General features: G+C 33.3%; 1 protein-coding gene across 4 annotated transcripts in view; it reads right to left on the bottom strand.

Annotated features, from left to right (window-relative positions):
* Positions 1-16,931, bottom strand: part of LRRK2 (leucine rich repeat kinase 2) — a 156,939-nt gene that overhangs the window by 127,500 nt on the left and 12,508 nt on the right. For 3 of the 4 annotated variants that reach the window (XM_017530421.2, XM_037739062.1, XM_037739070.1), the window contains exons 5-11: positions 15,766-15,900; positions 13,241-13,375; positions 9,761-9,892; positions 3,717-3,836; positions 2,605-2,747; positions 2,435-2,514; positions 966-1,072 (exon numbers count right to left, since the gene is read on the bottom strand). In XM_017530421.2, coding sequence (XP_017385910.1) covers positions 966-1,072; positions 2,435-2,514; positions 2,605-2,747; positions 3,717-3,836; positions 9,761-9,892; positions 13,241-13,375; positions 15,766-15,900 — 852 coding nt within the window. The remainder of the gene's footprint in view (positions 1-965; positions 1,073-2,434; positions 2,515-2,604; positions 2,748-3,716; positions 3,837-9,760; positions 9,893-13,240; positions 13,376-15,765; positions 15,901-16,931) is intronic. The other variant, XM_037739065.1, reaches the window with a different exon arrangement.

Here is a 16,931-nt window from a genome sequence, read left to right on the forward strand (position 1 = left end):
AAAGCTGTAAGACTTGTAAGAATCACATTAAAGAACCATTTTTAAAAAAAGTATAGTGTGAAAATTTATAATAGATAATTTTATCAGATTTTAAAATGGTGACTAGCTCTCTACTAGTTGCATTCCTATGAAGTTTTCCCAAGAAAATAATAGGAACCATGTATAAAGGAAAACAGATGAAGAAAGTGATCACTGGTGTTTATTATGGGTTCCAGAAACATCCCACTGGACAAAAACTAAAACTTTATCAATAATAAATTGGTTCATAACATAGGATACAGGCATACATTGAAAAACTACAAGCTACTAAAAATGATAATTTGGGCCGGGCACAATGGTTCATACCTGTAATCCCAGCACTTGGGAGCCCAAGGCAGAGGGATTACTTGAGCCCAGGAGTTCAAGACCAGCCTGGGCAACATGGCAAAACCTCACTATGAAAAATTAGTCAGACGTGGTAGTGCATGCCTGTAATCCCAGCTACTCAGGAGGCTGAGCTGGGAGGATCACCCGAGTCCAAAAGTTTGAGGTTGTGGTGACCCATGATCATGCCACTGCACTCCAGCCTAGGTGACAGAGTGAGACCATGTCTAAAAATGAAAATTAATTTAAAAAATTAAAAATAAAAGAAGATAATCCGAGAATACACATTATCAACATAAAAAAGAAAAAATAAAATTCAATTATAAAAGAGTATAATCCCATTTATACAAAATACATAAAATTTTTGTATGTGATGTGTGAGTTTACACAAATAAGTCCTGAAAAATATACAAATGTTTATTTTATTCTTCATCTTTTTGCCTATATGTTCATAATCCATGTGTCAATATATCTCTACACATAGAGATATTTTTCATAATATATAATTAATTATATGTATTTTTCACACTATATGGCTTTTATAATTTAAAATACCACAAAAATGTGTTCCCCTTTATTTGAAAATATGGCACACTGCTTACCATTTTGTTCTAAGAGAGTTGATAGTGCATTCGCAGATGCCTGGAAAACTTCTTTTGATGAAGAATGCATCAGCATGGAGAGCATCACTTCCCTATGAGCTGGGAAGCTTTCAAAAATTCAAGGAAAATGTTAGTAGTAATCTTTTAAATAATTATCTCAAATTTTCACTTACTATTATCAAATATCTTTAACAATAATTAAGAGCATATAAACAATATTTTATGCCCTCTCCACTTACAAGAGTGAATTATAGTTCATTTTTTTAAGGCTCGATTAAATACTAACAAAATAGTCTTTTTATGTGTTTTCAAAAGCCAATAAGCAGCAGAGGGGAAAAAAAAAAGCTCAGCAGATATATAAAGAAATGCTAAGGAAAAAGGTAAGTGAGGAAAGAAAGAAGATGGAAACAAGAAAGGAAAAATTAAAAATTGTAAAGAAATAAGGTAGGTTTTAAAGATATACAACATAAATATGTTTTCTTTGTTTTAACACTATATTTATTTTAAAGCTGTCTTACGGATATCAAGAAATAGGTATCCTATAAACTAAACTTTAAAAACTGCAACATGAATCTCCCTCACCCTAATCTCCAAAATCCTTGCTCAACATGAGATTATTAAGATGCCAATTTAGCATAGTTTCCAAAAGAATTACAGTTTCTTGTCAAAATGAAAATGTTTAATTAACTAGCATCTGTGTTATTAATTCCCTTCATATCAGCAATAGATAATTATACAAATAGATTGTAAAGGTTTCAGGTGTAGAATACTACCATTTGTTTCCAAAATAAGTCATTCACAATATAAAACCCAGAGGATACCCACTGCAAATAGCATAAGGAAAATCATTTGCCATAAAACACAAAGGCCCGTGGATATGAAACAAACCCGATATACACAAAACTCCTTGCTACGGTTTGTATCTTTGGGAGATAGGGTCGGTCTTATAATATTTGAATGGCATTTTTATGAAAGAGTTATCAGGAGACAACAGTTTCAAATAACCCTCTCAAAAAAGACAGGTCGACTCTGTCACATCAGATGGGAACTTATGATAGGAAGCTCTCTAACCAAATCTAATTCCTGATATTGACAACCTGCTGGTTAGTCACCGCAGAAGAAAAGATCACAGATGGCTCTGCAATGTCTATCACCCAAGATAAATTAATATGGCATTTTAAAACGATTAGCCAAAAAACAGAAAGATTATTTTGCCATTATTCATGAATTACTGAATGACTCTTGATTCTAAATCTCTCAATAACTCTCAAACATTCTACCTTTTCTAACTATTGAAGGTAATAAGATCAAAACACTACATATCCACTAATATTTTGCAGCAACATCTAAAACATAAATACCCATATCAAAAATATTTATAACAATAAATGTTATGGTTAAGGTATTTTATGGGTATAGATTTAAAATATAACTGAAAATTTCTATCATATGAAATCAAAACTACTGACTGGCCATCTTCATCTCCAATCTTCTCATGTAAACTGTTTTGATACATAAGGAGATTATTTAGTGCCCAGCATGCGGCCTCCTAAATTAAGAGAGAAAAAAGAAATCTGTCAAAATATAAATGACTGGCAAACATAATTTTGAATAACACTAATATTTATGAGAGTCCAACCTGCACATCCTTGTTCTTTCTATGCCACGTTAATGCTTTGTAACAGGCTTCCAGCCAAAACAATTTATCTTCTTCCCCCTCATCATCATTCTCCTGATTCTCATTCTTTTCCTCTAAGTCTTGATTTAAGAAAATCGTCTCAGCTTGAAAAAAATTAAAAATAAACAGAAACATTATATATATTATCTACTTAACAGTTTGACCAACTTTAAGTCCATATTTTGAAATGTTACCAAAAGAATGAGGTGTGCTTTAGCAGAAGCCTTGGTCAATTATAAAGGTTAATTTTAATATATTACACACTTTATAATACTACCATCCTATACAGATAAATGATAAAATGAGGAAGAGGGTACCAAAAAAAACTAATAAACTAAAGAAGGATTATTTGAAAAGATCAGTTCATTGCAGCACTACTCACAATAGCAAAGACATGGAATTAACCCAAATGCCCATCAGTGATAGACTGGATAAAGAAAATGTGGTATATAGATACCACGGAATACTATGCAGCCATAAAAAATGAGATCATGTCCTTTGCAGGGACATGGATGGAGCTGGAAACCATTATCCTCAGCAAACTAATGTATGAAGAGAAGACCAACAACTGCATGTTCTCATAAGTGAGAGCTGAACAATGAGAGTACATGGACACAGGGAGGGGAACAACACTCACTGGGGCCAGTTGGGGGGCAGGGCTGGGGGAGGGAGAGCGTTAGGAAAAATAGCTAATGCATGCTGGGCGTAATATCTTAGGTTATGGGTTAATAGGTACAGCAAACCACCATGGAACACATTTACCTATGTAACAAATCTGCACATCCTGCACATGTACCCCAGAATTTAAAATACAAATATAATTTTTTTAAAAAGAGTAGCTGCTTAATAACAAAGCTAAATCAAGAATGATATAAAGTAAAAGTCTACATCAAGATGTGTACACTTGTCACAACTGTTAGTTTCCTTGAAAGTATCTTCTAATAGAAAATGAGTTACACAGGACAAAAAAGGCACTGAATGCTTCCTTCTGTACATATGATTCTCTTGTTACAATGTTCATATTTGATGTCAAATGCATCTGTGAGAAACTCCTTTTTAGTGAAGTTACTTACTGAGAAGGGCCAAACAGCTGAGTGCTGAGATTTGTAATGCTGCGTTCTCTGGGTACTGCTGCACAGCTTTCACCACAAACTCATGGACTTCATTTAATACCAGAATATTAAAAAAATTACCTAAAAGTTAAATGAAACATTAGCTGAATTCTCACCCATGGAAGTTAAATACCTTTAACATATAACACTGTTTACATCAATAATTTTGAATAGTGATGAATATTTATTGCCATTAAAACATTTACTTTAATTAAAACAGCTTAATATGACTGAGTAAAATTTGGAAATTTTATTCTATGCTGTCATTTAATTATCTTACTTAGACAATGGAAGTGACTGAGCAAAAACAATGAGACTAGTTTGGGTTCTATTAACTGCATGTTGTCTGATTCCCTCTCATGCCATGTCTGTTACACATGGCACCACAATATCCATTGTATAAAATAACTTAATTTTTCTATCTTTTAAAGATGAAACTTTTAAATCCATCTTTTAGAAGAGGCAATATTAAATCATTTTGCTGAAAAACCCTTCTTTCAATTAAAGGAATACTGCTCAGAAAATTCATTGGCATGCTTACCATTATTTGGTCTTGTCTATGATGATCTCAGGGAAAAAAAAAAACAAAACTACAACAACAAGATATTTCATCACCTTCAACCCACCCCAGGAAGAACTCCTATATCTATTTATACCCACTCTTCTGAGAATTAATATGATATCCAATAGTCTAAACCCTTACGAGGAAAAACTTTATCTGATATTCCAGAAATATGTACCTTCTTCCATTTGGCTTATTTGTAACTCACCAACAGTCAACAAGCTTTTTTCTAAAAGAAAGAATTGAAACTCCTATTCAGCTATAAGTGTAACTAAGTGATCTGTGAGATTCAAAGCCAGAAATGGAAAAAATCCTGGAATGGAAAAAATCATAAAAAACCTAAAGCCCAAACCAAATATTCATCAACAGGCTCACAATCAAAAGGCAGTTGAACCAAGCAGAGTGCGTCTTTACCAACGTCTGCCCGAGCTGTTGCCTCTTCCACATTCACCCACCAAGCAGACATGCTTCACAGCCCTTAGTGATCACTAGTGCTTTCAAAAAGATTTTCTTCTACTTTTACCAGCTTGTCTAAACTTGGGTTGTCCCCATCACTGTCTTCACCCTATTATACCCACACCACTGCTGGCAGCTGTTCTGTCATTGTCTTACTGTGTGACTCTGAGAAAACAGCAAGATTGTCTGAACTTTATGTTCAGACAACTTGTGTGAAAATACACAGTAAATTGTACGAAGCCCTTAAATGCATTAAGCCCATAATTAGATTACATAATTTGGCAAAATGTTAAATATTTATTTGCTTGAGGTTTTAATTTTAACTATGAAGAAAAAGTTAAGAGTTTTATTCAGCTTCTTTTGAAACAATAAAGCAACAATGAATTATCTACTCATTAAATGGAACAAATAATAATCCACTAAGAAATAAATAAGAGAAAAAAGCAACTTTACCTGAAGATCAATTTGATCACTTTTTATTTTCAAAAAATGTTACGGAATAATACAAAAGTTACATATGACATGACAGTTGCCATCGTTTATTTAATTTTTACAGTATAATATCAAGCACCTTTAATGTGTTTCTCTAGACCAATTTGGCAGTAAGGTTACATTTCCCTAATCACAAAAACAAAACCACTTCTTCCTCTGGCCCATTTCAAGAAATTAAGGTGAACTCACATTTTAATGTAACATGTGCAAGTTATAACCTGACTGTGGTAAACTGTAAAACATGAAACAGAGAATTGTACAGGAGTGTGCTATTCTAACACCTAGATTAAAGAAACTGACTTTGAATTAAAACATTATCAGAAATCAGCCAGATTAAACAAATTGACTTTGAATTAAAACATTATCAGAAATAGGCCAGATTGTACCACTACAACCTTCTCATGAAAAATAATGAGAAAAGTATCACCTGATAGAGATAAACTAATAATCAGCTACCATATTTTAGAAGAAATACTTCTTTAGGGATGAAGAAATCTGGGTTCTCAGCCTAATTTCAGCCCTTACTGCTTACATGATCTTGAATAAAACACAAAAGACTCGTTGAACCAGAGGACCTCATTCGTAAATGTGGAAATAATAACCATATCCCATCTCCCAAGACTGTTGCATGGATTAAAAATACTGTGTACATATGTATATATGCAAACACAGTATTTATATTTGTATAAATGTATATATATTATGTTTGTATATATAAATGTATCTATATTTATAAACATTTGTATATTTGTATATATGTGTATTTATACACATTTATATATTTATATATATTTGGATATATATTTTTATGTATATTTCTATACATTTATAAATATATATTTATATGCATTTATATACAATGTATATATATGTATACATACAGTATACAAGTAGATTCATATATATGAAGTATATAAGTATATATATACTTTGGAAACTATGAAAGAAATATGAAAATATTAAAATATTATCTTACAGTTTTAGTCATATAATAACATTCAATAAATGCTTATCAAGGAAAGAAACAACCAAAGTTTGTGCATGTAAAATAGAATTCAACTTACAAAAAATTCATTTTAACTGAAACTAGGAACTTTCCTAAAGGTAAAATCAATTTCCAAATTATACAGGGGATATAGTCATGATACTAGAAGTGAAAATACAAATTGCTAAAATGGAGACGTGCCAATTCGTTTTTTCAAATGATTAACGATTTTCCCCCTAATAGTAATGATGAAAAACTAAATGCCTATTATAATAATCCTAATTTTGCACAAAATATTCCTGGTTATTCTTTTGGGAAAATGTCATCAGAATCAATTTCTAACAGTTAACAATCATTTCGTATTATTCACCAACCACTCACTTTTAAGCGCATTGTTGTGCTCACTCACAAAAATATCAAGGAAATTTCCAAGGTGTGTGTGTTGAGAGGCAGGGGTAGTTCAAAAAGAAGTTGAATCAAAAGCTCTGAGTTCAAAGCCAGAGTAGTCTTATGGGAAAGCATGAATTATGGCACTGCATTAAATAAACTAGTTTCAGACTCTCTCCAAAGCAAGGTAATTCAAACCAGAGTCTCTCACAGTAAGCCTGGATCTTAAGATCCTAAACTGCTACCAGGTCAGTCCTGTGCCCTGGCTACTGGAAAACACCTCTGGAGGAGCATCTTTAATTTAAGTCCTCAGGATGTTCAAATATTAAGCTCAACCAAAGAGAAACTCATAAGCATACAAGAAAATAAGGCTCCATGACTGATGGGCAGTAGGCCTAGAAGCTGTTGGTTTAGACTACACAGAACTTTATGTATAGTTAACAGATACAAAACACAAAATAGCTATTTATTAATCATTAAAGAAATAAAAGAATTTTTTTTAACAAAAAAGAAAGGATAAAAAAGAAAAAAAAACAAGATTAAACAAGAGGCTGCCAAAACTCACCTGGTATATGTGAATATAGAGAAGATTTTTAGAAATGTTTTAAAAAATCTAATAAATGGCCAAGTTGAATTTATCAGGGAATGCAAAGTGGCTTAGTATTAGAAAATCTGTAGATGTATTTTTTCATATTAACAAAATGAAAAGGGAAAAAAAAGACTTGCTACATTTTAAGTATATTTGATAAAATTTAATATTCATACATGATTTTTAAAGCCCACATTGTAAAAATAAAAGCAAACAAGAAATAAAATAGAAATTTTTAACAATTTTTTTAAAATTTAAACCCTTATGAGATGCATTGTTTTGGATAAGAGAATATTAAAATGTTCTGTTTAAAATCAGGAAAAAGAGTAAGATAAGGATGTCTACTATCACTGCCTCTATTTAACATGTAAGAAGAAAAGAAAATGAAATAAAGAGTATAAGAAGCAGAAAGGAAGAACTCAGACTTTCATTTATTACATATTATATAATTGTTACATAGAGAACTTAAGGGCATTTAGAAACAAATTGTCAGAATTAACAAAAGAGTTCAGAAAGGTAGGTTAGCTCAATATACAAAAAATCATTTGCATTTCTTTATGAAAACACAGTTCAAAAATATGATTTTAAAAGAGATATCATTTACAATAATAACAAAAAATAAGGTATGTAGAAATAACTAAGATGTGCAAGACATATATAGAAGAACTTATAATGCAAAGCTGTCAATTCTTCTTAAAATAATCCACATATTTTGTGCAATTCCAGTCAAAATCCTAACAGTGTTTTACAGAGAACTGGACAAGTCAATCCTAAAATTTGTATAGAATAGTAAAGGCCCAAGAAAAAAGTCAAGCTGTGCCTAAAAAAGAATGTAGAGTGACTTGACCTATTAGCTTTTCAGATATCAGGACTTACAGAACTATTAATATAAATGGTGTTATATTGATTCAGACAAATCAGATTAACGCACCAGAACAGCAAGAACAGAACATAAATATATATTTGATGTACCACACCACTGGGAAATGGGTGACTCTATAATAAATTGTGCTATGGTGATAACTAGCTCTCCATATTGAAAAAAGAGGAGGAATGGGTTCTTACTTTACAAAAAGAAACTGCAACAGTTTAATAAATGAAAAAGAGTTAGAATAAAATATACAATATATTTATTATCTTAGGGAAAGGAAAGATTCCTTAAACAAAGTAACTAATTATTAAATTTAACTATATCACAAAAGCCACCATAAAGATGGTGAAAGGACATGCTATAAGCCAAGGAAAGGTATCTTCAATACATATAACCTACCATCAAGACATTATTATCCAGAATCTATGAATAAGTTTTAAAAAGACAAGACTATCTTGTGAAAAATACTGATGACAGATTGAGTATTTCAACAAAGAAGGACATACCAATGGCAAATAAATATTTTTTTAATATTCACCCTTATTTATATTTTTCTAAAAACACAGAGAGTAGTAGAATGAAACAAGAAAGAACCCAAATATCCATGGATAGACACACGGGAAAATAAATTGCGGTATATCCAAATAATAGAATACTACATGCAACCACATGCAGAAATATTTCTGATTCTTGTAAACATAGTATTGATATTTGAAAATTACAGAAAACAATATACAGTATGATTATATTTTGAAGAAGCAAAAGCAGGTAAACAGTAACAATTTTACTTAAAGAAACATTAAAATGTAGTAAATCATATTTATAAGGCAAAAGATTTGTAAACACAAAATTCTAGAGAGTGTTAACCTCTATGGAGAAAGCAAGGGCAGGAAGAAGACCAGTTTAGCTTCCACCACTGGGAATATACAATATTTAAGTTGGATGGTGAGTTCTTTGTATTATGCTTTACATTTATACATATCAACTCTTACATAATTATATTATAAATATAGCCATAACAATAAAAAACTCAACTATAGAACTACCTCTATAAAAATAAGACAAAATAATACTTTTTTTCTTTTTTTTTTTTTAAGAGAGAGTCTCACTCTGTTGCCCAGGCTGAAATGCAGTGGCAAGATGGCTGACTGCAACCTCCACCTTCTGGGTTCAAGAGATTCTCGTACCTCAGCCTTCTGAGTAGCTGGGATTACAGGCACCTGCCACCACACAAATTAACTTTTTTGTATTTTTAGTGGATACGGGGTTTCACCCTGTTGGCCAGGCCAGTCTCAAACTCCTGACCTCATGTGATCCAACCACTTCAGCCTCCCAAAGTGCTGGAATTACCTGCGTGAGCCATCGCACCCAGCCAAGATAATACTTCCTTGACATTCTACACACCTATTTTGACACTCTTTTTAAAATTCCATCTAGGCATAGCAGAATAGTTTGTAACTTTATAGTTTTTTTTTTTAATTTACTTTTTCTGGGACTTTACAATATTTTCATTCAAAGTATGTCAATATGCTACTTATCTATCATTATGCAACATAATATATGTTTTATATATGTAAACATATATATGCTGTAACATATATAAAACATACATATGATATATATGTATATCATACAGATTGTGATGATAGATTCAAAAACTCACCTAATGTAAGCCTACGGAGCAAGCAGCAACTCACTTCTTGAATTTTTTCACTGAAAGGGAATGCTTTCATAGCTTCCACCACAATATTATAACACCTGACATTGCCACTCATGAGGACTTCCACATTATTGCCTGAATTTAAAGAGATCATAATTATCAATAAGGCAACCATTTTCTCCTTTCAAATTTGCATACAAAGACATGTTATATAGATTGTAAATACAGGGCAATATAATGACTGCATTTCCAAATTTAAACATCATGTTCTGTCAGCAGCTGTAAAAAATGCTTTGCTGTTTATTGACAACATAATGGGATGTAGAACTCATCTTTATCATTAAGGAAAAATTACTTTATTCCTGTTTCTTGGCATAAAGTCTTAAGACCAAAAAAAGAAAAAATTCAGAGTACTTTTTGTACTGAAAATGAAATGAAAAGTACTGAAGATAAAAGTCTGAAAATGTAATATATTGGTCATAAGTTTTCAAATAAACATATTCAAATAAATTGGAGGGTCTATTTCTCAATGAGGCTCGATCTCATTGGATAATGACTTTTGCATTGTTTTCCCCAACCACAGAAAGAAAATCAGGAATAAATCACCAGAAAGAAAATTTAAAATCAACTACGACCCATTTCCTTCAATCCAGAAGAACAACCAATGTACAAGGCAGCAAAATCAAGCTTCCTGAAGGCTCCAAAATAGACGGGAGAAAAGATGGGAGAAGGAAAGAGGGGAGGCATAATATTAAAATACATATCCAAAGGACAAACACAGGTGAAACAGAGAGGAAGGAAAAACTCTACCAGGAAAAGCAATTAATCAATAAAGGGGGGCGGCCGCGCCAGGCCTGCTGCTGGCTGCCGGTGGGCGCCAGCTGGTGCAGGAGGTCGATGGGGGCGTGCGCTTCCCCCGGTGCGAGTAGGGGTCGGCCGACTGCGAGTAGGCCAGCCGCTGGTTTATTTGTTACTGAAAATGATACAATGTCATACATTGTTATGAGTGTGGTGTATTCCATTGTGGCTACATACTGGAGTTTCTCCACCCCCTCATCAGTTGATAGACTGGTGTTCCTTGAAAACCTATGTTGACTCCATCCACATTTGCATTTAGCTTGTGGCTCCCTAGTTATATCCACAGGTGCATGGTTGTGTTTTTATGCCACTACCACATTGTTTGCATAAGTATAGCTTTTAAAAGTAACTTGAAATCAGGGAGTGTGAGGCTGTCAACCAAGATTGTATTTCCTAGAATTGCTTTGCATGTTCCAGGTCTTTGATGGTTCCATGTGAATTTTAGCATTGTATGTTTACATTTCTTTAAAAATTTGGTTCATACTACATGTCAAAATTTAGGGAGTACATTGAGACATTGTGATACCACAATACCTTACATATGAAGAAAATCAGGGTATTTGACATGTCTATGACCACATTCATTTTGTATTTCTTTGTGGTTTAAACATTTAGTATCCTTGCTTGTAGCATATTAAAAAGACATGACCATATTGTTAACCATAGTCATTCTACCATGGAGTAAAACATCAGAGTTCATTCCTCCCCTGTAAATGTATCTGTGCACCCATTGCTAATCCCTGCCCATGTTCTCTCCTCCACCCACCCTGTGATGACCACTATTGTACTTTCACCTTTAGGTAGATACATTTTTCAGTGCCCAGATGAATAAATTCATGCAGTGTTTTTCAAAAAAAAAAAAAAAATCAATAAAGGGAGAGAGACATGAACCTACATGGAGAAAGTATGTATATCTCTGCATGAAATGTTAACTATTTTTTTTAAAAAACAAAGGCTGTTTGCAAAACATTTTAGTTTCTTTTTTGGCACAGCCCCAACTAATCAACACAAAAAGTATATTATAATGCTTAAACCTAGAAAAAAATGTAATAACGTAAGGAAATGGTCTGTTAAAGCAACTATCTGCTTTGACTCAGAACAATAGACTTAAAGACTGAAAAGCAAATGTTTTTCAGTTAGAATGAGTGTTTCAAAAACTCTTGACTTCTTAATTTTTAGCTGCTGCTTTTGCATTATGAATCAACACATTTTTACTGGAGTTATGTCAGATGTGGGTGAAAAACAATGGATTCCTAAAACTGCCAGCCCAAAATAAATAAATAAATGAATATATATAGCCAAGGAAAAGTATAATGAAAAATATATTCAGTTTGTTTGCAGTCATGACTCAGAGGGATGTAAAAGCATGTCCTTTCTCTACTATTGTTCAGCCCCACCCACTTCCCAGTGTTTAATTTCCTTTGGATAAGCAAACTTTGTGATTTTATAAACATCACCAAAAAAAGGCATTCTTTCACAAGGGCATCAGGTTTTCACCCTGCCTACACTGAAAGTTCACACCTGCAGACTAACATAGTAATTTCCATATCTGAAACCATAAATGCATATTACATACAGTAAACAACATACAAATAAAATACATATTTTGTAATAATCCTGTCAGTAATTTTAGAATACTTATTTATACCATGTACTATTCTACATTGTTTAACTCATTTAATCCTCAAAACTTCACATGTGTGAGGATAAAAATATCACTAGATAAATGCATATGTATATTCTGTAGAAGCCCACACAAGAAACACATGAAATACAAAGTGTTAATGGGCACTTAACAAAACAAAACAGAAAATGAGCCATTATTTTAGCCTATTAGCAATCATTGGTGACATAAACATCAAATTAGTTTCTTCTGATTAATATTTTTTGTGAAAAATCTGGCTAGATTTCAAAACATCATTAAAATGCTAATCAAGAATCAAAATAAAATTCAAACTCCTTCATGTGGCTTTTTAGGTCCTCCATGTTCTCCACTCCATGTCTCTGGCCTCATCCTCTGCCTCTTATCAAGCTCCTTGCCTCCATCAATGAAACACAAATGGATATTTGGGGATGTGCACGCACAGTGGCACACACGCATGCATGCCACATTCACACTCAACCCCACATCTTTACTGAGCTACTTTTGTCTTCCTGAAAGCACTCTGCTCTTTCTTGAGCCAGCATCTTTACACTAACCATGCCCACTTTCTGGGCCACTCTGCCTGCATTCTCACTTCAGCTCATACCTCCTTGCACAGGAAACTCTACTTACTCAATCTTTGCTAAGAGACATTGCCTCACTTTCTACTTGTTCTTCTAACTCTAGGTACTTCTGTCATTGTAATCAACCTCTGTACTTATATGTGTTCCCACATTGTACTAGGAGCTCTGAAAAAGTAAGGAACATATTTGTATTTTCCACAATGGTTTCCCCAACACCAACCCCACAGCCAGCTTCAATATACTGTCGATGAATGTAAATTAATTAAATGAATAAATGAATTAATGGGTTTACCATCTACAAGTTTCTAAATAATAAAAATATTGTTAAAATATACTCAGAAAGAGATATACCATGATTTTTCAGATACAAAAAAGAAATCACAAATAAATGCTACTTACATGGAATCGCTAGAGAATGTAAACAATGCAGCACATGAAGCACAATTTCCTCTTCTTCTTTAAAATTTTTTAACGCACTTAACAATATCATATAATCTTTGTTCTCAACAAATTCAGTCAGTTGCTCCTCTGAGACTAAAAAATAAAAGACAAAAATACTGAATAAGCTTAAAGATGAGATAAAAGTTTATTCAAAAATTATAATATTCATGATGGTTGTATAAGATACATCAAGTCTGATCTCCTTAAATACAATATACATTTTTGTAAAAACGGCCCTTCCTAAGAGTGATATAATGGGAAAACAAGCTACGGAGATTAAAATAATTTTGTTTTGGCCTATGCTAGTTACTCCATGTTTTCAAACGTAAAAGTACTACTCAGCAAACAGTTCTCAGAAAAACAAAATTATTTACAATTTCACTTGGGAAATTCTAGAGAAAACTGACAGTGACTAATAAAGAAGGCCACCTGGAACTGAACATATTGCAATACATAAAAGGGAGGCATTAATGGTAGACTGCTAAAGGGTAGCTAAACCTGTCGGTTCAAGAGTTGTGAATTTGAGCAAATGGCAAGTAATCAGGCTTTGAAATACTCTCTTACTGGTTTTCATCAGACAGCAAAAATATACATCATTGATTTTCACAATTAAAGTCATTTGATCAAGCCAGTAAGTTCCATTTGGAATCACTGTTACTGGGCAAGAACCTCAAAAATATGTACAAAATTCTAGTTTATCTAGCCTGAGAATGGCACCAGAAATATATTAGAAAATGCAGCACTCTAAGCGATTAACATTAATTTTTTTTTAATTTTATGTCAGAGTGTCCCTATATACTTATATAACGTGAAATTGGTTAAGTTTTACTAACGAGTGAAGAATATCAAGGAACTTTCTCACTTTATGTTCTAGCTTCCACAGTATACTTCCAAACTCTGAAAATTAACTATGTAGTTGCTCCTGAGTCCTGGAGAACTTGAGTCTCCTGGAAAAATCAGAAATTTTTCTACTCTACATTTATAAGCATAACCCTCTCATAACTGATGATTTTTCTACTGAGTAACATTCTTCTTTGTAACATTCCATGGTCTATCTCCAGTGTCCTAGATGGACTAAACAATGCTTGTGAGAAAATGATGTTAACCTTCTTCCATGAATAAGAATGTGCCCCTAAGCTTCAACACACAAGGTTATAGGTCCTGCAAAACAATAGAACCTCAACTTCATCCTAATGGTCATCAAAAGCTCAGTTGCAAGATATAACATTTATATAAGATAGCCTGAAAGACATTCCTTACTTGCAATAAACTATCTTCTACTTCACGATGTATGATTATCAAAGAGCTGGGTACCAGGCCCATGCTATTCTGACTCTTGACAGAGTCACTATCACTGCAATATGCTTTGTATTCCCTGCAAAATGTATGTCCTTTATTGTCTCATCCAGGGAGACCCATGGAAAGATGTTTCTCAGATCTCCCAGGAGACCAATTGCTTCTCCTGAGTAATAGATTTACTTTTATCTTAAGGAACTTTGTAATCAATGATATTAACCTCTTTTTTTGTCAGATAGGAAGCAAACAGACAAATTTGTGGCCCACCCCTTTGCAAATACGCAGGACCCTAAGAACACAGTAAACTTAACCTAGCTTTACATTGTTGTCCCTTCACCCATTTTCTCATCCATTGTGTTTACTGTTGTGTATTATAATTATCTATAAGCTGTTTAAAATCCTTCTGGAAGGAGACAGGGAATTCAAGAGTTATCAGGTGATCTATCTCATTCTGGAAACTATGAGAAATTAGTCTGGTAAACTGATAACTGACACAGGACCTGTATAAATCATTCTTATCCTAAATCCCTAGCAGAGTTGGCTCTCATAATGTTACAAAAGGGGCTCTCAAAATAATTGGTAATTGAACTGCACTGTCACAAGCTCTGTGCCCTCAGGCAGGTTGCTCACTTCACTGTTCTGACCTGCTTCCTTCTCAGGCCACTGGAAAGGCTAAACAAGGACTCCAACTAACTCTAAAATTACATGATAATCTCAGTTATCAATCTAGGGCCAGGCTATGAAATGCATATTAGTCTTTTTCCTGAGGGACGCTTCATAAACCTCCTGGCTCTTTATGCAGAGCCTTTAGCAATTTCTAAGGTTTCTGATGATGACTCAACATCATAAACCCAATGTAACCCAGGCTTGGCTTAACACTTTTATTTTTTCTTTCATAACACCCACATATCCAGTTTTCAAAGTAAACCTTATGCCTTGTTAAGCAATTTAAGAAAGTCTATTCCAATTGCATGATTTATAACCCATGAATGAAATTCATTCCACAATAACAAGCAATACTTCTGCATTAACCCCATTCCTCACCTTTGACAGACAAGTCCCACTTCTTAATAAATAGTAGGATTTTAGACACCTTATTGTTATTCTAACTGTGTTCTACTTTTCCCAGTATAAATTTTTTTTCCTTATATATACTTTAAAATAAGGAATTTGGCATTTCAAAATACCTCTCTCAAACAGCACATGTAAAGCTTTGCATCCAAGTTTCTGGACTTCATCATTGGTTGGAAATGAGTGCATGGCATCAAAAATTAACAAGAAAATATCACTTTCTTCATCCAATATCAGCAAGGTGATTTTACCTGTTTTGAACAGAATAATATGCTCTCAGTAAACAGCTGCTTTAACATTTAATGTGTTAATTTTTACATGAAGACTATGAATTGTTTGTAGACCCATGAGTTTTTGTGTTTTTGTTTGTTTGTTTGCTGATAAACCACTTAACTGCCCTGGATGTGAGGTTTATCAAGCTCTAGATCTTTCTAAATGAGATAAACTTCCAGTTCACTTTACTATAATTTTATGAGTCCCAATCAGTACTTCAAGCCTAGACAACTTGTCCCAAACTCCTGAAATATATTCCTATGCCTCTTAGACAACATCTGAATATTCCACAGGTACCCCAAACCTAGCCTACTCCTGGCCCCTATCTTCATCAATGATACCATAATCCAATAGCTACCCAAGAAAAACTCCTGAGTCATCTTCCTTCTTCCACCCTCCTTTTCTCTTCTCATTCTCTATCCAAATAACAAATCAATTCATTACCAAGTCCTTTAAGTATATATTCCACCTATCTTGAAAATTCCTTTTCAACAAAACTCCTTTTGAACGAGGCACCTTCATTCCTATTGTTTTGCATTCTCGTCTAGAATGCAAAAACAGCTGCTTAATTGCTCTACAGGCCCCAATCTCTACCAGGCTAGTTTATTGCCTGCATTATATTTCTAAAACACAAATGTGAACTTACAAATCCATTGCTGAAATCTAAGATCTCCCCAAACTCCTTAGTATGAAAAACAAGACCCTTCACACGAGTGACTACAGTACATGTATCTCATCAGCCCTTCATCCTTCCACACATTGTCTTCACTCCAAATATGCTACACTCTGCTCCATAAACACTATCTTTGGTATCTCTTTGTACCTGGATGAACTGCATGTCATACTCTTGCCTTTTGCTAGACCAAACATCTTTTATCATAATCCAAAACATAACACAAATAACATCTATTCTGTCAATAAAAATAATAATATTGGAATAGGAGTGGCAGTACTGTATGAGGCTAACTTCAATACATTCCAGTGTTGGGAGATTTTCAGATTAATAAAC

This window comes from Cebus imitator, unplaced genomic scaffold (genome assembly GCF_001604975.1).
Source record: "Cebus imitator isolate Cc_AM_T3 unplaced genomic scaffold, Cebus_imitator-1.0 Scaffold2, whole genome shotgun sequence".
In the NCBI taxonomy this organism is placed as follows: Eukaryota; Metazoa; Chordata; class Mammalia; order Primates; family Cebidae; genus Cebus; species Cebus imitator.